The 24,054-nt window shown below is 47.5% G+C and overlaps 1 protein-coding gene across 1 annotated transcript in view; it reads right to left on the reverse strand.

The window, feature by feature from the left end:
• Positions 1 to 24,054, reverse strand: part of slc35g1 (solute carrier family 35 member G1) — a 65,052-nt gene that overhangs the window by 33,319 nt on the left and 7,679 nt on the right. The window contains exons 2-6 of the mRNA XM_033034736.1: positions 12,446 to 12,489; positions 10,500 to 10,877; positions 7,778 to 7,841; positions 4,937 to 5,011; positions 4,402 to 4,565 (exon numbers count right to left, since the gene is read on the reverse strand). Of these exons, the coding sequence (XP_032890627.1) occupies positions 4,402 to 4,565; positions 4,937 to 5,011; positions 7,778 to 7,841; positions 10,500 to 10,877; positions 12,446 to 12,489 (725 nt within the window). The remainder of the gene's footprint in view (positions 1 to 4,401; positions 4,566 to 4,936; positions 5,012 to 7,777; positions 7,842 to 10,499; positions 10,878 to 12,445; positions 12,490 to 24,054) is intronic.

Raw genomic sequence — 24,054 nt, forward strand, 5'->3', positions numbered from 1 at the left:
AGGGCTGAGGAAGGGGAGGAGACAGCAAGTACTAACAAAACTGGGAGAATTCAATGTTCATGACCCCAGGATGCAGACTCCCCATCTGCAGTTCCTTCTTAAACACTGCTAAAGAGAATATTAGCAGAGTGCAGAAATATAGTTACAGCGCTTAGAATCAAGGTTTGCCGGGTAGAATAATTGTGATTGATACTGGGCTGGCACAAAGTGTCACCATGCTCCAGTGCCATCTATATTATTATTAAACCCCAGACCAAGTTTGGTCAAAAGGAAACGTAACAATTCCACGGGCTCATGCTCATTAATTATTTGCCCACTCTATTTATTCCTCTCACCCGGTCATTCCACCTTCATTTGTTCTGTCCCTTCAAATCTGAAACTTAACCCATCACTGCTGCTCTACTCTTCTACACTTCAGGCAGTTACTAAAGCCACAGGCTCACAGCACCAGAGACACAAGTTCAATCCTGACCTCAGGCACTGCCTGCGTGGAGTTTGCACGTTCTCTGTGACCCATGAGCATTTCCTTCACATGCTCGTGTTTCCTCTTGCGTCCCAAATAGGTGCTGCACATTGCCCTTAGTGCGTAGATGAGTGGGAGAGAGGGGTGGGAGGTTGCAACCTTCACCTGGTCCGCCCTGCCTCGACAAATGTCCAGCAGCTTCACAATTGACAATTGCAAATTATTTGGAGTAACTCAGCGAGTTAGGCAGCGTCTCTGGAGAAAAGGAATAGGTGACGTTTTGGGTCAAGACCCTTCTTCGGACTGAGAGCCAGGAGAAAGGGAAACGAGAGATATAGATGGTATTCTCAGTCTGAAGAAGGGCTGAGTTACTCCAGCTTTTGTGTCTAACTCCAGTTTAAACCAGCATCTGCAGTGCCTTCCGACACATTTTGTCTGCTCCACTGTGAAATCTCCTCAAGGTATACCTACTCTGAAGAAGCTCTCCTCCTCTCTCAGACGAGAGTTCTGCATCACGCTCTCTCGCTGCTCCCCCCCTGTCATACCTCCTGCTCTCCGCCTCATCGTTAATGGCTTGTCCTACTTGGGCGACTTAATCCGCGAGTTCTGGCGAGTTTGCCCCCGACTCATACTCGCAGCATGGTCGACACAAGGTCGTAGGAGGTCTTCTTAACTCTCCTTCATGCTCGAGAGTGGTCCCCGCGTACTCGAGGCCTCAGCTAGGTCGCTGCGTATTTTTCAACATGCTGAAAAATGCCCGCAAATAAAAAAAGGTCGCCATGGAAAAAATCGATACTTTTTTTTACTCGTAGGTTTAGTCGAAGTAGGTCATAGTAGGTCGGCATGTTAGTCGTAGGTAATCGAAGGTAGTCGAACATAGTCAAAGGTAGTCGTAGATAGTCTTCATAGTCGAAGGAGATCGAAAGAGGTCGTCTTCACTCTCCACTATTCGGTGTCCAATTTTCCCCAAGCTAGTTGTAGCTAGCGGAAGCTGGTCTTCTACATAGTCGAAGGGGGGTGGAATGAGGTCTTCTACATAGTCGAAGAAGGTCTTCAACGTCATTTTTTCAAACTCTTCTAAACTCGCCAAATAGGTCGCCCAAGTGGGACAGCCCCTTGACTTCTTGCATACGTTTCATTCATTTGTTCTACATCACCGTCTATATCTCTCGTTTCCCTTTCCCCCGACTCAGTCAAAAGAAGGGTCTCGACCCGAAACGTCACCCATTCCTTTTCTCCAGAGATGCCGCCTGACCCGCTGAGTTTGTGTCTATTTTTGGTTTAAACAAGCATCTGCAGCTCCTTCCTACACATTACAAATTATTCACCAGCTAACTATCCATTCCTCCCTCCAAAACTCAAACACTTGTCTTTATAATTCCAGGCCACTTAACAAAAACTGCAACTTTATATAATTGCCTCAACAAAGAAGCCTTTGTTCACATTAATGTACATCAGCCAGTCAAATATATAATTCTTGTCCTTGCATTTAAAACTCTTTACTGTATCACCCCGTGACCCTCCCCACTCCCACTCCTAATCCTGAAACTCCAATGCCTCAAACACAGAACTCCTTAATCAATGGCCTCTCCTATTCCACCACTGACTACAATCCTTCAACCACCCCCATCTCATGCTCCAGAATAGCCACTTGAAACTCTTTCTGTTCATCATCTGCAGTAATTCTACATAAAAAAACACATTGGTCACACTTTTGATAAAACACAAAAAGCTGGAGTAACTCGGCGGAACAGGCAGCATCTCTGGAGAGAAGGAATGGGTGATGTTTCAGGTCGAGACCCTTCTTCAGACTGAGAGTTAACGGCCTGTCCCACTGTACGAGATAATTCAAGTGTTCTCCCGAGTTTCCCCTGATTCGAACTCGGAGAATTACGGTAACAGCCGCTCGTAGGTACTCGGGGCTCTCGTGGACATTTTTCAACATGTTGAACAATCTTCACGAGCTTACCGCGTTTCCCCGAGTACAAGCCGCTAAGAGACGTCCCGAGCTCCGACGTACCCGCTACGTACATTATACGTGCTTACCACGAGTTTGATTTTTTTTTAAACTCAGGAGAGCTCTTGAATGACCTCGTACAGTGGGACATGCCCTTTAGGGGAGAGGTAGGCATGGAGATATGTACAGCGGGTAAGGTGTGAAAATGACAGATCAAAGCAGACAATGTTCATTCATTGTTCATTGTTAGCCGAGGGGAATGTGACAAGCAGGCATACAATCAGTAAAATTAATAAGGAGTGAAACTAGTGGGAGAGCTAGGGTGGGGGAGGGATGGAGAGAGTGGGAAAGCAAGCGCAAGCAAAACATGAGGTGTTGTTCCTCCAATTTGTCACACTTTTGTTAGCATGGCCAATTCATTCACTTGCCATCCAATTTTTCTCTCCAGACTTCTCATTTCATTACAACTATTGGAAATATATTATTTTTCTAATGACAATATTTTCCATTTGTTGCGATCTAAAAAGTTTGGGGAAATTCCCCAGGAACAGAGTTTGTAGATGACACTGAAGTGAGTGTAGCAAAGATGGTTATCAAAAATTACACCAAGACATTGAATTCTGGAGTAACTCAGCGGGACAGGCAGCATCTCGGAATAAAAGCAATGGGTGACGTTTCGTACCGAGATCCAGAGATGCTGCCTGAGTTATTCCAGCATGTTGTGTCTACTTTGGGTGTAAACCAGACCTGCAGTTCCTTCCGAGACAATGATCAGTTGGGCAAGTAAGCTGAGCATATACTTAATGGAGTTTAATGCAGATAAGTGAGGAGTGTTGCATTCTGCAAAGCCAAACCCAGGCAAGACCTACACAGTGAATGGCAGGGCCCTGGGGCATGCTGTAAAGTAGAGGAATCTAGGAGTGCTGATACACAGTTCCTTGAAAGTTGTATCAAAGGTAGATATAGGGTGATCAAGAAGGCTTTCGGTACATTGACCTTCATCATTAGGGTATTGACTATAGAAATCAGGATGTTATGTTACAGTTCTACAGGATGTTGGTGAGGTCACATTTGCAGTACTATGTTCAGTTTTGGCCACCCTGCTTGGAATATTGTGAAGCGGGAAAGGGTGCCGAGAAGATTTACGAGGATGTTGCCAGAACTTGAGGGGCTGAAAGACAGGAAGAGGTTGGGCAAGCGAGGACTGTATTCCTTGGAGGGGGGGGGGGGGGGGGGGGGGGGGGGGTGGGTGACCTTATCCAGAGGTATATATGGTCATGCAGGAAATAGATAGATCTGGTTCTTGAATCGAATCAAGAACCAGAGGAAATAGGCTCTGTGAGAGGGCATAAAAAAATAATAGGGAAGTGAGGGGCAACTATTTCACACAGATGGTGGTGGGTATATGGAGATAGCTGCCAGAAGAAGTGAAACTATAAGGACATTTGTATAAACCATCATCTGCTGTTCACTATTTCAATATTTAATCTGCTTTTGTACAGGTACACGGATAGGAAATGTTGAGAGGGATATGGGGAAAAATGAGCTGGTAGGACTAGGGTAGATGGGGTATCCTGGTAGGCGTGATCAAATTGGGCCAAAGGGCCTGTGTCCATACAGTATGACTCTACTTTAAGAGACCCTACATACAATAAGTTATTTTTAAAACATTAATTTCAGTATTTTGCGTCTCCCAACTCCAGTATAAATCACCATCAAAGGAATTGCCAAGAGGAAAAATACGACGGACTCCATTTGGATCCAACTCTGACATACAAAGAACTTGTTGATGAAAGGAATACACACTTTGGGAAGTAACTTAATCCCACAAACCTCATGACTCAGCCATGTGCTGTTTGCTTAGTCATTGTAGAAGCTAAAAGTTCTCTTCCACCAGGAGAAGTTTCACTATTTAACTCCAGTGCAGACACATAAACCACAGTATAATAATGTATTGGGGAGAGTCCTGGAACACAGTTACCTGGCAGCGGGTCACTTGGGTCGTTTGCCACTTTGTCCGAGCGACAGCAGGACGCGAGGTTGAAGCGTGTGTTGGCTGCTCCCGTCCCTGGCACCGCAGTGTAGCCGCGACTCGCTGCCGACTCCCCGCTGCCCTGCTGTCCCACCTCAGCCTGGTCCACTCGCCTGACCCGCTGAGTTTGTGTCTATTTTTGGTTTAAACAAGCATCTGCAGCTCCTTCCTACACATTACAAATTATTCACCAGCTAACTATCCATTCCTCCCTCCAAAACTCAAACACTTGTCTTTATAATTCCAGGCCACTTAACAAAAACTGCAACTTTATATAATTGCCTCAACAAAGAAGCCTTTGTTCACATTAATGTACATCAGCCAGTCAAATATATAATTCTTGTCCTTGCATTTAAAACTCTTTACTGTATCATCCTTTACCGACCCCGTGACCCTCCCCACTCCCACTCCTAATCCTGAAACTCCAATGCCTCAAACACAGAACTCCTTAATCAATGGCCTCTCCTATTCCACCACTGACTACAATCCTTCAACCACCCCCATCTCATGCTCCAGAATAGCCACTTGAAACTCTTTCTGTTCATCATCTGCAGTAATTCTACATAAAAAAACACATTGGTCACACTTTTGATAAAACACAAAAAGCTGGAGTAACTCGGCGGGTCAGGCAGCATCTCTGGAGAGAAGGAATGGGTGATGTTTCAGGTCGAGACCCTTCTTCAGACTGAGAGTTAAGGGCCTGTCCCACTGTACGAGATAATTCAAGTGTTCTCCCGAGTTTCCCCTGATTCGAACTCGGAGAATTACGGTAACAGCCGCTCGTAGGTACTCGGGGCTCTCGTGGACATTTTTCAACATGTTGAAAAATCTTCACGAGCTTACCGCGTTTGCCCGAGTACAAGCCGCTAAGAGACGTCCCGAGCTCCGACGTACCCGCTACGTACATTCTACGTGCTTACCACGAGTGATTTTTTTTTTAACTCAGGAGAGCTCTTGAATTACCTCGTACAGTGGTACATGCCCTTTAGGGGAGTGGTAGACATGGAGATATGTGCGCGGGTAAGGTGTGAAAATGACAGATCAAAGCAGACAATGTTCATTCATTGTTCGCCGAGGGGAATGTGACAAGGAGGCATACAATCAGTAAAATTAATCAGGAGTGAAACTAGTGGGAGAGCTAGGGTGGGGGAGGGATGGAGAGAGTGGGAAAGCAAGCGCAAGCAAAACATGAGGTGTTGTGCCTCCAATTTGTCACACTTTTGTTAGCATGGCCAATTCATTCACTTGCCATCCAATTTTTCTCTCCTGACTTCTCATTTCATTACAACTATTGGAAATATATTATTTTTCTAATGACAATATTTTCCATTTGTTGCGATCTAAAAAGTTTGGGGAAATTCCCCAGGAACAGAGTTTGTAGATGACACTGAAGTGAGTGTAGCAAAGATGGTTATCAAAAATTACAGCAAGACATTGAATTCTGGAGTAACTCAGCGGGACAGGCAGCATCTCGGAATAAAAGCAATGGGTGACGTTTCGTACCGAGATCCAGAGATGCTGCCTGAGTTACTCCAGCATGTTGTGTCTACTTTGGGTGTAAACCAGACCTGCAGTTCCTTCCGAGACAATGATCAGTTGGGCAAGTGAGCTGAGCATATACTTAATGGAGTTTAATGCAGATAAGTGAGGAGTGTTGCATTCTGCAAAGCCAAACCCAGGCAAGACCTACACAGTGAATGGCAGGGCCCTGGGGCATGCTGTAGAGTAGAGGAATCTAGGAGTGCTGATACACAGTTCCTTGAAAGTTGTATCAAAGGTAGATATAGGGTGATCAAGAAGGCTTTCGGTACATTGGCCTTCATCATTAGGGTATTGACTATAGAAATCAGGATGTTATGTTACAGTTCTACAGGATGTTGGTGAGGTCACATTTGCAGTACTGTGTTCAGTTTTGGCCACCCTGCTTGGAATATTGTGAAGCGGGAAAGGGTGCAGAGAAGATTTACGAGGATGTTGCCAGAACTTGAGGGGCTGAAAGACAGGAAGAGGTTGGGCAAGCGAGGACTGTATTCCTTGGAGGGGGTGGGGGGGGGGGGGTGACCTTATCCAGAGGTATATATGGTCATGCGGGAAATAGATAGATCTGGTTCTTGAATCGAATCAAGAACCAGAGGAAATAGGCTCTGTGAGAGGGCAAAAAAAATAATAGGGAAGTGAGGGGCAACTATTTCACACAGATGGTGGTGGGTATATGGAGATAGCTGCCAGAAGAAGTGAAACTATAAGGACATTTGTATAAACCATCATCTGCTGTTCACTATTTCAATATTTAATCTGCTTTTGTACAGGTACACGGATAGGAAATGTTGAGAGGGATATGGGGAAAAATGAGCAGGTAGGACTAGGGTAGATGGGGTATCCTGGTAGGCGTGATCAAATTGGGCCAAAGGGCCTGTGTCCATACAGTATGACTCTACTTTAAGAGACCCTACATACAATAAGTACTTTTTTTTAAAGATTAATTTCAGTATTTTGCGTCTCCCAACTCCAGTATAAATCACCACCAAAGGAATTGCCAAGAGGAAAAATACGACGGACTCCATTTGGATCGAACTCTGACATACAAAGAACTTGTTGATGAAAGGAATACACACTTTGGGAAGTAACTTAATCCCACAAACCTCATGACTCAGCCATGTGCTGTTTGCTTAGTCATTGTAGAAGCTAAAAGTTCTCTTCCACCAGGAGAAGTTTCACTATTTAACTCCAGTGCAGACACATAAACCACAGTATAATAGAGTATTGGGGAGAGTCCTGGAACACAGTTACCTGGCAGCGGGTCACTTGGGTCGTTTGCCACTTTGTCCGAGCGACAGCAGGACGCGAGGTTGAAGCGTGTGTTGGCTGCTCCCGTCCCTGGCACCGCAGTGTAGCCGCGACTCGCTGCTGACTCCCCGCTGCCCTGCTGTCCCACCTCAGCCTGGTCCACTCGCCTGACCCGCTGAGTTTGTGTCTATTTTTGGTTTAAACAAGCATCTGCAGCTCCTTCCTACACATTACAAATTATTCACCAGCTAACTATCCATTCCTCCCTCCAAAACTCAAACACTTGTCTTTATAATTCCAGGCCACTTAACAAAAACTGCAACTTTATATAATTGCATCAACAAAGAAGCCTTTGTTCACATTAATGTACATCAGCCAGTCAAATATATAATTCTTGTCCTTGCATTTAAAACTCTTTACTGTATCATCCTTTACCGACCCTGTAACCCTCCCCACTCCCACTCCTAATCCTGAAACTCCAATGCCTCAAACACAGAACTCCTTAATCAATGGCCTCTCCTATTCCACCACTGACTACAATCCTTCAACCACCCCCATCTCATGCTCCAGAATAGCCACTTGAAACTCTTTCTGTTCATCATCTGCAGTAATTCTACATAAAAAAACACATTGGTCACACTTTTGATAAAACACAAAAAGCTGGAGTAACTCGGCGGGTCAGGCAGCATCTCTGGAGAGAAGGAATGGGTGATGTTTCAGGTCGAGACCCTTCTTCAGACTGAGAGTTAAGGGCCTGTCCCACTGTACGAGATAATTCAAGTGTTCTCCCGAGTTTCCCCTGATTCGAACTCGGAGAATTACGGTAACAGCCGCTCGTAGGTACTCGGGGACATTTTTCAACATGTTGAAAAATCTTCACGAGCTTACCACGTTTGCCCGAGTACAAGCCGCTAAGAGACGTCCCGAGCTCCGACGTACCCGCTACGTACATTCTACGTGCTTACCACGAGTGATTTTTTTTAAAACTCAGGAGAGCTCTTGAATGACCTCGTACAGTGGTACATGCCCTTTAGGGGAGTGGTAGACATGGAGATATGTGCGCGGGTAAGGTGTGAAAATGACAGATCAAAGCAGACAATGTTCATTCATTGGTACACAAAATTGCTGGAGGAACTCAGCGGGTGCAGCAGCATCTATGGAGCGAAGGAAATAGGCGACGTTTCGGGGCGAAACCCTTCTTCAGACTGATAGGGGGTGGGGAAAGAGAGAAGGACAAAGGGAGGAGGAGGAGGAGCCCGAGGGCGGGCGGATGGGAGGAGACAGCTAGAGGGTGAAGGAAGGGGAGGCTCTCTAGCTGTCTCCTCCCATCCGCCCGCCCTCGGGCTCCTCCTCCTCCTCCCTTTGTCCTTCTCTCTTTCCCCACCCCCTATCAGTCTGAAGAAGGGTTTCGGCCCGAAACGTCGCCTATTTCCTTCGCTCCATAGATGCTGCTGCACCCGCTGAGTTCCTCCAGCAATTTTGTGTACCTTCGATATTCCAGCATCTGCAGTTCCCTTTTGAACACAATGTTCATTCATTGTTCGCCGAGGGGAATGTGACAAGGAGGCATACAATCAGTAAAATTAATCAGGAGTGAAACTAGTGGGAGAGCTAGGGTGGGGGAGGGATGGAGAGAGTGGGAAAGCAAGCGCAAGCAAAACATGAGGTGTTGTTCCTCCAATTTGTCACACTTTTGTTAGCATGGCCAATTCATTCACTTGCCATCCAATTTTTCTCTCCAGACTTCTCATTTCATTACAACTATTGGAAATGTATTATTTTTCTAATGACAATATTTTCCATTTGTTGCGATCTAAAAAGTTTGGGGAAATTCCCCAGGGACAGATGACACTGAAGTGAGTGTAGCAAAGATGGTTATCAAAAATTACAGCAAGACATTGAATTCTGGAGTAACTCAGCGGGACAGGCAGCATCTCGGAATAAAAGCAATGGGTGACATTTCGTGCCGAGATACAGAGATGCTGCCTGAGTTACTCCAGCATGTTGTGTCTACTTTGGGTGTAAACCAGACCTGCAGTTCCTTCCGAGACAATGATCAGTTGGGCAAGTGAGCTGAGCATATACTTAATGGAGTTTAATGCAGATAAGTGAGGAGTGTTGCATTCTGCAAAGCCAAACCCAGGCAAGACCTACACAGTGAATGGCAGGGCCCTGGGGCATGCTGTAAAGTAGAGGAATCTAGGAGTGCTGATACACAGTTCCTTGAAAGTTGTATCAAAGGCAGATATAGGGTGATCAAGAAGGCTTTCGGTACATTGGCCTTCATCATTAGGGTATTGACTATAGAAATCAGGATGTTATGTTACAGTTCTACAGGATGTTGGTGAGGTCACATTTGCAGTACTGTGTTCAGTTTTGGCCACCCTGCTTGGAATATTGTGAAGCTGGAAAGGGTGCAGAGAAGATTTATGAGGGTGTTGCCAGAACTTGAGGGGCTGAAAGACAGGAAGAGGTTGGGCAAGCGAGGACTGTATTCCTTGGAGGGGGTGGGTGGGGGGGGGGGGGGGGGGGGTTTCCTTATCCAGAGGTATATATGGTCATGCAGGAAATAGATCGATCTGGTTCTTGAATCGAATCAAGAACCAGAGGAAATAGGCTCTGTGAGAGGGTAAAAAAAATAATAGGGAAGTGAGGGGCAACTATTTCACACAGATGGTGGTGGGTATATGGAGATAGCTGCCAGAAGAAGTGAAACTATAACGGCATTTGTATAAACCATCATCTGCTGTTCACTATTTCAATATTTAATCTGCTTTTGTACAGGTACACAGATAGGAAATGTTGAGAGGGATATGGGGAAAATGAGCAGGTAGGACTAGGGTAGATGGGGTATCCTGGTAGGCGTGATCAAATTGGGCCAAAGGGCCTGTGTCCATACAGTATGACTACTTTAAGAGACCCTACATACAATAAGTTATTTTTAAAAGATTAATTTCAGTATTTTGCGTCTCCCAACTCCAGTATAAATCACCACCAAAGGAATTGCCAAGAGGAAAAATACGACGGACTCCATTTGGATCCAACTCTGACATACAAAGAACTTGTTGATGAAAGGAATACACACTTTGGGAAGTAACTTAATCCCACAAACCTCATGACTCAGCCATGTGCTGTTTGCTTAGTCATTGTAGAAGCTAAAAGTTCTCTTCCACCAGGAGAAGTTTCACTATTTAACTCCAGTGCAGACACATAAACCACAGTATAATAGAGTATTGGGGAGAGTCCTGGAACACAGTTACCTGGCAGCTGGTCACTTGGGTCGTTTGCCACTTTGTCCGAGCGACAGCAGGACGCGAGGTTGAAGCGTGTGTTGGCTGCTCCCGTCCCTGGCACCGCAGTGTAGCCGCGACTCGCTGCCGACTCCCCGCTGCCCTGCTGTCCCACCTCAGCCTCACGATCACGCTCAGTCTCCACAGTCAAGGCGAGGGGGTCGTCCCCCGGCTCAAAGCGTGCACTCATGGTGAATGAAAGCAACCCGGCTTGCTTGCTTGCTTGCTTCACACTGCCACTGCCCTGCTGCCTGGCTGGCTGCACTCGCCCGTGTGTCCGGGCCAAGGCAACTTGGGGGCGGTGCTTTGTAGCAAAGTGCCTTCTGGTTGCATCGCCACCCCCAGAGGCTGCTTCACAAGGGGCCAGCCAACTCAACGCTCATGCATCCAGCCTCTGCTCCCTTTACCCCTCGTCCTAATGTAATGGGACTGTTGACTGCGACTTGTTGCAGGTTTAGTGGGAGTTCCCTGTAACTGTACGCGTTGCATTTTCACCACTCATCTGCAAGTTCATTCTTGAGCACAATCCACATCTTTTTTTAAAAACCCACAACAATTTTTATTTCGCCACAAATCCCCGACAGTTGTTGCCAACACTCGTCACCCCCCCCCCCCACCCCCCCCCCCCCCCCTTCAATAGTGGGTGTATGGAACAAGCTGCCAGAGGAGGCTGGGTCTATCCCAACGTTTAAGAAACAGTTATGGGCCTGTCCCACTTGGCCGTCATTTGCACGTCACGCAGGTGGCGCGCGAAGATTTTGTACATCCCAAAACCCTGGGGCATCGCGCGTCACTGCCTATGCCGCCACGCCTCACCGTGCGCACGTAATGCGCACCTTGCGCACATCACGTGCGCGTCACGACGTGCGAGTCGTGCGACGTGACATAAATGATGTCGCATAAATGACACGCAAATAACGCCCAAGTGGCACAGGCCCTTTAGACAGCAGGAGTACGTGCTGAGGGACGCACTGAAGCTTGGTGGCTGGTGCAGCCAACGCCAAGGCTCGGTGGGGGAGGACCACAGTCTGGGGTCCTTCATGCTGGACATGGGGGGCAGGGTTTGGTGGAGACACCCCTCAAAAATAAGGGAAGGGATTCCACGCCAGTGGGCCACATGAGTGGCAAGGGTGGGGAGATAAATGTCATTTGTGTAAGCACTATTGAATGTATATGCAGCCTCCGAGAATGTTGGATGGAGTTTTGTAAGGATCATGTTTAATTGTATACACTGTATCTATTTCTCGAATAAAGTATTTTTGAATTTAAAAAAAGGTACATGGATAGGACAGGTTTGGAGGGATACGGACCAAATGTGGGCAGGTGGCACAAGTGTAGCTGGGACATTGGTGGCCGGTGTGGGCATGTTGGGCTGAAGGGTCTGTTTCCACACTGTATCACTCTATGACTATCACTGGCCGCGGGGCTGGGGGGGGCTGCAGCCCCCCCCACATTTTTAGCGCTGTTTCCCCTGGGAGTTAGCGGCCAGCCCAGCGGATGTACTTTAGTGACCGACACGGATGGTTCAATGTCTACAGCAAGCACCAACCTCACCCATAACACACCAGGAGGGGGGGGGGGTAAGCAACTCACCGCGGTAGGGGCGGGCTGGCGGCGGGTGGGGTGGAGGGAGAGTGGAGGCTTCCCACACACACACACACAGAGCCGTGTGGAAGGGTCAAGGGGTCGGACTAATGGAGAACGCTGCTGAACAACCCAACCTTCCTGCTCCTATTGATAGAGGAATCAGGGACAAAAAATACACAGAGCTGCCATGCCAAACACTGGCTAATCCCGGATAGATTCCAGGGTCAGCTCTGGTCTCGCACCTGGACAGATGTCAAGAGTTCGTAGGGAAGCCAGAATGGGTGAGCAATGAAAGGTCTCAGTCATGTGTAGACTCTCGGGCTATTTACGTTGCGGGGGAGGGGGGTAAGAGACTGAGAGCATGTTCACAATCCTGTGGTGGAACAAACAAAGAGATGTACAACATGGGCTTCGGTGATCACACCAGAGGCAATCGGCTTCAGGAGACCCTTCATAAAAAGGGCTGGGCCTAGCACTGAAGGGGAAACGTTGTAAAAGTCTGTGAGGAAGGTGCAAGGGGATAGGGGAGATAGACACAACATGCTGGAGTAGCTCAGTAAGGCAGCATCTCTGGAGAAAATGAATGGATGAAGTATCGTTTCGGGTCGGGACCCTTCTTCAGAGATGCTGCCTGATCCAGTGAGTTACCCAGGCATTTTGTTTCTATTTTCAGTATAAACCAGCGTCTGCAGTTCCTTCCTACACAAGGTAAAAGGGGACCTAGGAGGGTGCTCGTTCAAATAGACGGGCTGGGCTCAATGGGCCAAATGGCCGCCACCAACTGCACCATCGACACCAGCAGCAATATTGGTGCCAACTCCACACCTCCCTGCATGCCAACATCTCCAGCGCAACACAACCCCTCTTGCCCAACGACACCCTCCCGCACCAACATCCCCCCCCTCCCCCCCACCACCACGGCGTACCCCACCCACCCACCCGGGGCGCTCTGCCCTCCCTCGGGTCATGGGGTACTACGTGTGCCACCCTGTCTCACTGACCCTGAGCCCCGCTGCCGGGGCAGTCCCACCGTCACCCCATCCATGTACACGCGGGTGCCCCGTAACCAGTACCTCAGTGACCTGTCGCCCAGATCCCGCGGTGATCGGATCCCCTGATACCTGGAACCTGGTGACCGGTGCCCCAGGTGGGTGGGGGATATACCCCCCCCATTTTTTGAGGTGGGGGGTGGCCAGTATTATTATCCCCCAGTTTGTGGAGGACAAGCAATAATGAAAATAATAATCACCTGCTCCTATCTCTCATGTAGGCTCTACATTGTCTTAAAAAAACATTGAAATCATACTTCTACAATGCACCAAAACATGATTTTAATACATCAAACTCCAAAAAATCCCTACTGTGGGACCCCCCTCCCACACCCTCCCCCCACTCGATCTCTCCGCTCCCTCGCCGGGTACCCCCGAGGCTGGTGATCAGTGATCGCTCACCCCCCCACTTTCAAAAACACAACGCGCGCCCCTGTCTATTAGATTCACCGTGTCACCTAAGAATCCGTATCCATTGTATTCATGGCTCTGTTCGAAACCACCTTGTTGTTCATTTTGCAGGTGGTGTTATTTGTTCAAAGAAAATGATTAAAGGTGCTGTCTTTTAAATGTGGGCAGGTACCAGCTGAAGTTAGACCGGCAGCACAAAACGCAGAGGTGCGCCTGGTTCTACTGTGGTGCAATCAAGTGGGGGGAAATTGGGACGATGATTTCACCAACAGCGCCACTAAGAGGTAATTGAACTCAATGGGGGAACAGCAAGTCAAGAGTCAAGAGTGTTTTATTGTCAAATGTCCCAGAAAAAGCACTGAAATTCTTAAGGCCCTGTCCCACTTACGTGTCCTTGGCACGCAAATTACGTGACCTCGTGGTCGCGTTGAGGCGCACGGGCATCGTGTGGCCACGCGGGGCCGGTCCCACTGAGAAGCGAGGAGGGGTATGTAGTTGTGCACGACATCGAGCGGGTCTCCGAAAGTTTTGAAGCAAACAAAATCTTTGCGCGCCACCGGCCTGTCACGTAACTGACGGCCAAAGTGGGACAGGCCCAAGACCCTGGCGCGACGCAACGTCTCACCTCCAACAGCAGCAGAAGCAGGCAAACGATCGCCGAGCTCGGCCTGGGGCTCAAGGCCGTTGCGGTCCGGATCCATCAACAACACCACAGTCACATCTGTGGAGTCATTTAAGTTCCTGGGAACAATCATCTCCAAGGATCTTAAGTGGGGGGCTACCATCAACTCCACAGTCAAAAAGGCCCAACAGAGGATGCACTTCATGCAGCAGCTGAGGAAGCACAATCTGCCACAGGCAATGATGGTCCAATTCCACACGGCCATTGTAGAGTCTGTCCTCACCTTCTACATCATGGTCTGGTTTGGCTCAACCACCAAGCACCACACCTGGAGGCTGCAGCGAATCGTCCGATCAGCAGGGAAGGTTATTGGCTGCAACCTTCCCTCCATTGATGAACTGTACACTGCAAGGGCCAGGAAGCGAGCGGGCAAGATCATCTCTGACCCCTCTCACCCTGGCCACAGACTCTTTGAATCACTTCCCTCTGGAAGGGGACTCCGGTCTGTCAAAGCTGCCACAGCCAGACATAAAAACAATTTTTATCCACAAGTTGTTGCTCTACTCAACAGCCAAAAATCTGTAGCCTCCCTTTGATCGGGTATTTTGTTGGTTCACATGCATGATCAATGGTGTTTTATCATTAATGTCTTATTATTATTAATGTTTAGTATTTTCTGAGTCATTCGTAACTGTCACCGTATGGTATGTTGTTACTTGTGGGCGGAGCACCAAGGCAAATTCCTTGTATGTGAATACTTGGCCAATAAACGTACTTACTTACTTACTTCCCATTGGGACTGGGACAGTGAGAGGCGCGCACAGACATTAAGAAGAGACGTTGGAGATGTGTTCTTACCAAAGGTCATATCCACAAAGGGCTTCTGGGAAGAACCCGAGCTGAACTTCAGTAAGAAATTGTGTGTGTGACATCTTAGTTTCAACAAGGATATCCTCACTAAAATCTGCCACACGCCATAATCAAAATTGCAGCCTCAGAGTACAGTAGGGGCTGCATTGCTAGTGGAATAAAATTCACCACCTTAATGTTTGGATCATTCCAAACTTGACCTGCAAATCTTTTGCAACAACTTTAAATGGGCCTGTCCCACTATGCAATTTTTTTTAGGGAACTACAGGCATCTAGTTAGTCGCCACATGTTCGCCGGTGGTCGCCGGGAGTAGTCTCCTCAGTTGCGCAAAAAGTTGTAGCGTCTTTCTGGTCGGCGCTAAATTTTCAACATGTTGACAATTTTTCCCCGACAGTGGGTTTGACGCCAATGAGCTTCTCCTGGATGATGTAGGTTGTCGCCAGGATGATGTAGGTTGTCGCTGGTTTTTCGGCGACCTGCTACGACTATGACAGTCGCCGGCAGTTGCCTTGAAAATCGCCAAGTGGGACAGGCCCATAAGTCTCCTGTTGCCGATGGGAAGTCACTGGGCTACTTTATGCAAAGTTATCAAACTACATTTAATTTTTTCTCATCAGGTACCAACAGCGGGAGAGAACGCGGTTTTCTCCTTCATCCATTCTAACCATGGTGAGTGTATCATTGACTGCATGGCCAAGCATGGACTCAACTTTTTTTGGACTGGCGACCTGGGACTGGTGGTGCGTCTCGGGGATCGGTATTGAGCCCATTGCTGTTTGTGGTTTACATCAACGATTTGGATGAGAATGTAAAAGGCATAATTAATACATTTTGCAGATGACACTAAAGTGGTTGGTATTGTTCTTTGCGAAGATGGCTGTCAAAAATTACTGCAGGATCTTCATCAGATGGACAAGTGGGCTGAGGAATGGTTAATGGAGTTGAATGGAGATAAGTGTGAGGTGTTGCATCGTTGGAGGTCAAACCAGGGCAACGCCTTCACAGTGAATGGCAGGGGAGTCAATAGACAATAGACAATAGGTGCAGGAGTAAGCCATTCGGCCTTCGAGCCATTCGAGCCATTCGGCCTTCGAGCCAGATTTTATAGAGGTGTATAAGACCATGAGGGGAATAGATAGGGTAAATGCAGGCTTTTACAAATAATTGGGAAATTAAGAACCAGGGGACATAGATTTATACTTAGAGGTGAAAGATTGAATAGTTCAATGGTTTCTTTATTATCACATGTACCAAAGTACAGTGAAATATTTTTTTGCATTCAGCTTAGCCAGACTATTGCAGGATCTACTGAAAGCAAAGAACAAACAACACCTAGCTGAGCCAGACACCATGTGTCACATTTATTCCAGAAGGCCCCTTTTGCCTACAATTTCACCAATCATAACCAGTGTGCAGATAAGGCCAATGAGTGCGTCTGATGGAGTTGTTATTGTGCTCTTGTGGCTGGGCCTTCTCGTGTGGCTGCTGGCAAGTTGCCAGTGGTAACAGGCTGTATGCAATACCAACGTGGGTGTGAAGGTGCCACACACTCATCATACATAAACACAATCCCCTGCTCAGTACATAATGTACAGAACAGCCCACTGAGTCTATATGCAAGATGTGCCATTTTGGTGTCATTTTACAATCCCAGCTGTAGCTGGCCACAGAGGCCCGTTGCAGCCATCGCCTGTATCCCGATCATCCCGTGAACCATCGTCCCTCTCCTTGCACGGCCCTCTTCAGCCCTTGTTCCCGGGGGGGGGGGGCCTGCCGCAGCCGACCTTAAGGACAGCAGGCAAGACCTCCTGGTTCTTCTGTCCGATCTCCTTCTGTCCTCGTCTCCGTGGCTTCCCTCTCCGGGCAGGTTCCTGATTCCACGGCAGGCGAGACAAGCCAGCCATTGGGATGCGCCACGCCGCACCACACCGTGATTCCTTTTGCCTTGAGTGGTACCGTTTTCACAGAGTGGATGTTGGATTTTACAAGGAAAAGTACATGGCTTAGAAAGGTTTAGAGGGATATGGGTCTGATATGCGTAGGTGGGACTAGTGTAGATGTCCCATGGGTTGACATGGGCAAGTTGAGCCAAAGTGCTATATGACTAATATTTATCTTAAATATTGTCATATTGAATTTATGAATATTGACCAATTTAACAAGTCTGTTTTTTATGCAGGGTGGGGGGGGGGGGGGAGGGGGAAACTACCTTTCAGGGTCCCTACCTGGTCGGAGAGGCAGCTTTTCTCCGGGCTGCAGTTTCGACCCGTCATCGCGGCCTACCAGCGGGCCTGGAGCGGCGTTTCCTGTTGGGGACCGCCCAGAACCACGGCTTCGGCAGCGGCACAGCGCTGGAGCGCTATCGTGGAGCGGGCGATGCCTTGCCCGGGTCGCCGCGCTGGAGCTCCGGTGAGCTGAGACCGCCGGGAACAACATCGCGGAGCTGCGGGTCTGAGGAGCGGCCAGCTGCGGGCGGCGGCGCTGAACTGTACACTGGGAGCCTGGGAGCCTGGGATCTCGCGACGAGATCGCCAGTAGTGGAGCTCCATCCGGCGCGGCCTTGTCGGCTTCGGAAACCGCGGCCTCCAGTACGGAAGCGGCCGTTCCAAGGTTCCCAAGCCGCTGCGAGGATTCTCCCGACGCCGGAGCACCATCACCCGGCGAGAACGGCCAGGAACATCAGGCCTCCGTAGAGGCAACTGTGGAGGCCTCAATAGGCCCGACTATGGGTGAACTGGGGTTGGGGACTGGACTTTGTGCCTTCCCTCATAATGGGAACCATTGTGGGGGGATGTTCTTTATGTTTAAATCTCTTATTAATGTTATGTCTGTATTCTTTCTTTATGTGCTGCATTGGCAAGAAGCATTTCACTACACCTAGGTGTATGTGACCAATAAATAACCTTTGAACCTTTGAACCTTTGTCAGAGTGAGGCCCAGCGCAAATTGAGGAACAACACCTCATATTTCCCTTGGGCAGCTTACAACCCAGCAGTATGAATATTGATTTCACAAACTTCGAGTAACCCTTGTTTTCCCATCCCTCCCCATCCTAATTCTCCGACTAGTTTCATTGCCCTCCTGATTAATTGTACTGATTGCATGCCTCCTTGTCACCTTCCCCTCAGCCAACAATGAACCGGTCTACATTTCCTTAGCATCATCTGCTTTGATGTGTTGTTTTCACACTGTGCTCTTCCATATCTCTAGACTCCCTCTCCCCTGACTCTCAGCCTGAAGGGTCTCGACCCAAAACATCACCCATTCCATCTCGCCAGAGACACGGCCTGGCCTGTTGTGCTCCTCCAGCATTTTGTGTTTATTAACAAGTTTAATAATAATTTCCAGTTGTGTAATTCTGAGACCAGATAATACTTTTCAAATAAAAATATTGTTTTATAGACACAAAATGCTGGTGTGTGGGAGGAAACCAAAGCTCCCGGAGAGAAGTAGGGCGTTTACGGTGGCACAGCGGTAGAGTTGCTGCCTTACAGTGAATGAAGCGCCGGAGACCCGGGTTCGATCCCGACTACGGGTGCTGTCTGTATGGAATTTGTACGTTCTCCCCGTGACCTGCGTGGGTTTTCTCCGAGATCTTCGGTTTCCTCCCACACTCCAAAGATGTACAGGTTTCTTTCTTCTTCCCTTCCCCCAGTGGTTGTAGGATAGTGTTAATGTGCGGGGATCGCTGGGCGGCAAGGACCCGGTGGGCCGAAGGGCCTGTTTCTGCGCTGTATCTCTAAACTAAACTAAAAAAAACCCACGCAGGTCACAGATTCCGCTGAGTTGCTCCAGCACTTTGTGTCTGTCTTCAGTTTATAAAGCATCTGCAGTTCCTTCCAACACAAAAATATCCTTTTGTTGTGGAATAGTCAAATCTATTATTCTTTTCACAGTTATGTATCCTGAAATAACTTATTGATGATTCTAAAAACCAGTTTTATAAATGGAGTTTGGAAACTTAAAAGTCTAAGTCCGACACAATGGCAGACGATGAAAGTGGGTAAATAAACAGGAAGTGAACAAAGAGGATGAGGCGAAGGAAGTGCTAACCACGTAATTCAAAGGCAGCGTGATGCAGGAGAGAGATGACTGATTGGAAGAGAGTGGCTGTATTAGAAAATAGAAATGCCACATTCTTTTAAAGAAAATGGATAGAGGAACGAGAGAAACAGGAAAGGTTAGGCAAGAGGAAGCAATAAAGATATGATAATAATAAAACAAAAAGATAGTCAGAGCTAGGACAGAGCAAGAGAGAGGTAGGAAAGTCGTAGTTGCGGCACGGGGGTGTATCGGTAAGGTTGTTGCCTTACAGCGCCAAATGCCCGGGTTCGATCCTGACATGGGGTACTTGTCTGTTACAAGATTTGTACGTTCTCCACGTGACCTGCGTGTGTTTTCTCTGCGAGCTCAGGTTTCCTCCCACACTCCAAAGACGTATAGGTTTGTAGGCTAATTGGTTTGGTACAATTGTAAATTGCCCCTAGTGTGTGTAGGATAGTGTTAGGGTGCGGGGATTGCTGGTTGGCACAGACTCAGTGGGCCGAAGGGCCTGTTTCCGCAGTGTAGCTCGAATCTAAACTAAAGAAAACATATGTAAAGAAACACAAATAAGTTTGCGTTAGATCAAGTAAAATCAATGAATGTAATTTACGTATTTGAATAATAAAGTGAATAGGTTCTTCTCGTGTTTTTACACTAAATATACTGGCTGGATTTTTGCTAGTAAAATGGACAAATATGTATATTATCAATGGATATATCAGCTGACATATTCAGGAGATTATGATTTTACTGTGACTTTTGAAGTTGCAGAACTGATTGCAGCTGCTCCTGCTTTTATTTCAAACAAAATGTATCTCATCCTTAGCCTCTCTGGTATTTTTAGGAACTAGTGTATTTGCAGATTAAATGTTAATTTAAATTACAATTAAAACACAAAGTACTTGTGCTGTAACTCCAGGATAAGCGCTCAACTAAGAAAACCAAGCCCAAAGCCAAAGTATTATCTAACTATCTAACTAAATATACCAACTCACAATAAATAACTCCGTATGCAAAAAACAGCTATCTGCATATTAACAAGCTCTTTAAAAAAAAAACAGTACGGCAACTTGAGTGCCCTGGAGCGGAAAAGACTACAAAAAGTTGTAAATACTGCCCAGTCCATCATCGGCTCTGACCTCCCCACCATCGAGGGGATCTATCGTAGGTGCTGCCTCAAAAAGGCTGGCAGTATCGTCAAGGACCCACACCATCTTGGCCACACATTCATCTCCCTGCTACCCTCAGGTGCCTGAAATCTGCAACATCCAGGTTCAGGAACAGCTTCTCCACCACAGCCATCAGGCTATTAAACCCAACTTCAAACAAACTCTGAACTATAACAGCCTATTGCACTTTATCTGTGTATTTATGTGTGTGTATATATATATTCTATGGTATATGGACACATCCGTATTTATTTATGCCTAAAATATTCTGTTGTGCTGAAGCAAAGCAAGAATTTCATTTTCCTATCTGGGACACATGACAATAAATTCTCTTGACTTGACAATCCTGTAGATACAAGCAGTGGCAGACTGGGTCTTAAAATATTGGTTGCCAGGAGAACAAGGGGGCCCACCCACAACTATAATGCTGTCATTTAACAGGGGCACACTTGCCATCAGTTGCTATCACTTCATCAGGGGCCCACTTGCCATCGGGCAAGCTGACACCCTGGCCAGTCCGCCACTGGATACAAATATATCATTGGGGTTATCAAGTGGGCACCTCCCTTCAATGGTGTTTCATTGAGTTAGGCCCACAACACCTCGGGAAGGCTCAGCAATTGGTTCTGGCATCCCAGAACCATCCCAGAACCACCCCAGAACCACCCCAGAACCACCCCAGAACCATCCCAGAACCATCCCAGAACCATCCCTGAACCATCCCAGAACCATCCCAGAACCATCCCAGAACCATCCCAGAACCATCCCAGAACCATCCCAGAACCATCCCAGAACCATCCCAGAACCATCCCAGAACCACCCCCACTCTCACCACCTCTGCTACCAGTATCTACTAAATAAAGGAAGCTGGAGCCAATTAGTTCACTCTTACAAATGCTAAACACCTACATCCTATCTTCCACTAATCCCAGCCCATCATTAGCTTGTAACACCACAAATATCACCCTTGCATAAGACTTACACAGACTACAGTTACAAAGAAATACACAAACTGCATGTTATACATTTCCTTTCTGCCCCCAACTGACACTATTTCTTCTTCACCAAATCCACCTACTGCCTTGCTCTGCTGCCTCTGACATCTGCTTTACAGCCTGAAGCAAACTCTGTCTGCGGATTCCCAGCTCTCCAAATAGCGACGTGGTTGATCTGGCTATGAAACCTCTACAACCCGCCTCTACCGCAAGTACTCTTGCTCCCCATCCTTGCTGGTCAACTTCTGCTGCCAACTCTACATATCTAAGCCTATTCCATTCATCAGCCTCATGCACTGTTCTCCCAGGGCACTGTCAGTTGTATAAAATACACTGTCCACTGACTAACTGACTATGACACTGTATCAGGCCTCAAACTAGCACTAATGATTCCCTGCGGAACAACAAGCTTTCTTCCTAAATCTACCCGCATCTCCCAATCATTGGTTCCCCGTAACTGGCCTGACTCACACCTGTCTGAAAACTTCCCACCTCCACCTCTCTCTCCCTCACGGACAACAATAATCACCACACTCCCAGTCCTGATGCCCATTGAATCCATCTGTACTCTCTTCCTCTCAATTGCTACAGCGATACACTTCAATACCTGGTTATGCCACCAAGTATACCGACCCTGAGAGAGACTAGTCCTACATCCTGACAAAATATGCCTCAACATTGCCACCTCTGTACACAAGGGACACGCCGGGTCCCCACCTACCCATTGTTTGAGGTTCTGCGGTGATGGCAGCACATCATAAATAGCCCTTATAAGGAAACATACAGGACCCGCCTCCATGCACCACAGGTCCTTCCTCTTTTCTACACTTTCCCAGTTCATCCACTGTCCCAGCTTAACCTGAGCTACTGCCCTTATACATCTCACTGCTTCCTCCTGACGATGTACCCGCTCTATGACCAATTTCCTCCTCTCTGTTGGACCTTCCTTACTCCACACTGGTTTCCCTATGCTGAGCCCTAAACCTTCTTTCCCTTCCTGCACCCGTACCAACAATTGTGTACAGTTTTGGTCTCCTAATTTGAGGAAGGACATCCTTGTGATTGAGGCAGTACAGCGTAGGTTCACGAGATTTGTCCCTGGGATGGCGGGACTGTCATATGAGGAAAGATTGAAAAGACTAGGCTTGTATTCACTGGAGTTTACAAGGATGAGGGGGATTCTGAGAGAAACATATAAAATTATAAAAGGACTGGTCAAGCTAGATGCAGGAAAAATGTTCCCAATGTTGGGCGAGTCCAGAACCAGGGGCCACTGTCTTAGAATAAAGGGCAGGCCATTTAGGACTGAGGTGAGAAAAAACTTTCTCACCCAGATTGTTGATTTTAGCTCTGCATTCAACACCATTGTGCCAGAGCTACTACACTCCAAACCTTCGGAGTTGACTGTGCCTGAACCCCTCTGTCAATGGATCACCAACTTCCTGACAGACAGGAAGCAGCGTGTGAGGCTGGGAAAGCACATCTCGGACCCACAGACCCTCAACATAGGAGCACCGCAAGGCTGCGTACTCTCTCCTCTCCTCTACTCTCTCTACACCAAATCTGCCTACAGACAGGAAGTGACACAGCTGGCGTCCTGGTGCCATCATAACAACCTAGAGCTCAATGCTCTTAAGACAGTGGAATTGATTGTAGACTTTAGGAGAACTCCCCCTCCCCTCACCCCACTCACCATCAACAACACCACAGTCACATCTGTGCAGTCATTTAAGTTCCTTGGAACCATCATCTCCAAGGACCTTAAATGGGGGGCCACCATCGACTACACATGTCAAAAAGGCCCAACAGAGGATGTACTTCCTGCAGCAGCTGAAGAAGCACAATCTGCCACAGGCAATGATGGTCCAATTCTACACGGCCATCGTAGAGTCTGTCCTCACCTTCTCCATCATGGTCTGGTTTGGCTCAGCCACCAAGCACGACATCCGGAGGCTGCAGTGAATCGTCCGATCAGCAGAGAAGGTTGTTGGCTGCAACCTTCTCTTCATTGATGAACTGTACACTGCAAGGGCCAGGAAGCGAGCGGGTAAGATCATCTCTGACTCCTCTCACCCTGGCCACAAACTCTTTGAATCACTTCCCTCTGGAAGGCGATTCCGGACTGTCAAAGCTGCCACAGCCAGACATAAACCATATAACCATATAACCATATAACAATTACAGCACGGAAACAGGCCATCTCGGCCCTACAAGTCCGTGCCGAACAATGATTTTCCCTTAGTCCCACCTGCCTGCACTCATACCATAACCTTCCATTCCCTTCTCATCCATATACCTATCCAATTTATTCTTAAATGATACCAACGAACCTGCCTCCACCACTTCCACTGGAAGCTCATTCCACACCGCTACCACTCTCTGAGTAAAGAAGTTCCCCCTCATGTTACCCCTAAACTTCTGTCCCTTAATTCTGGTCATGTCCTCTTGTTTGATTCTTCCCTATTCTCAAAGGGAAAAGCTTGTCCACATCAACTCTGTCTATCCCTCTCATCATTTTAAAGACCTCTATCAAGTCCCCCCTTAACCTTCTGCGCTCCAGAGAATAAAGACCTAACTTATTAAACCTTTCTCTGTAATTTAGTTGTTGAAACCCAGGCAACATTCTAGTAAATCTCCTCTGTACTCTCTCTATTTTGTTGACATCCTTCCTATAATTGGGCGACCAAAATTGTACACCATACTCCAGATTTGGTCTCACCAATTCCTTGTACAATTTTAACATTACATCCCAGCTTCTATACTCAATGCTCTGATTT

The sequence above is a fragment of the Amblyraja radiata genome, chromosome 15, assembly GCF_010909765.2.
Source record: "Amblyraja radiata isolate CabotCenter1 chromosome 15, sAmbRad1.1.pri, whole genome shotgun sequence".
Taxonomy (NCBI): Eukaryota; Metazoa; Chordata; class Chondrichthyes; order Rajiformes; family Rajidae; genus Amblyraja; species Amblyraja radiata.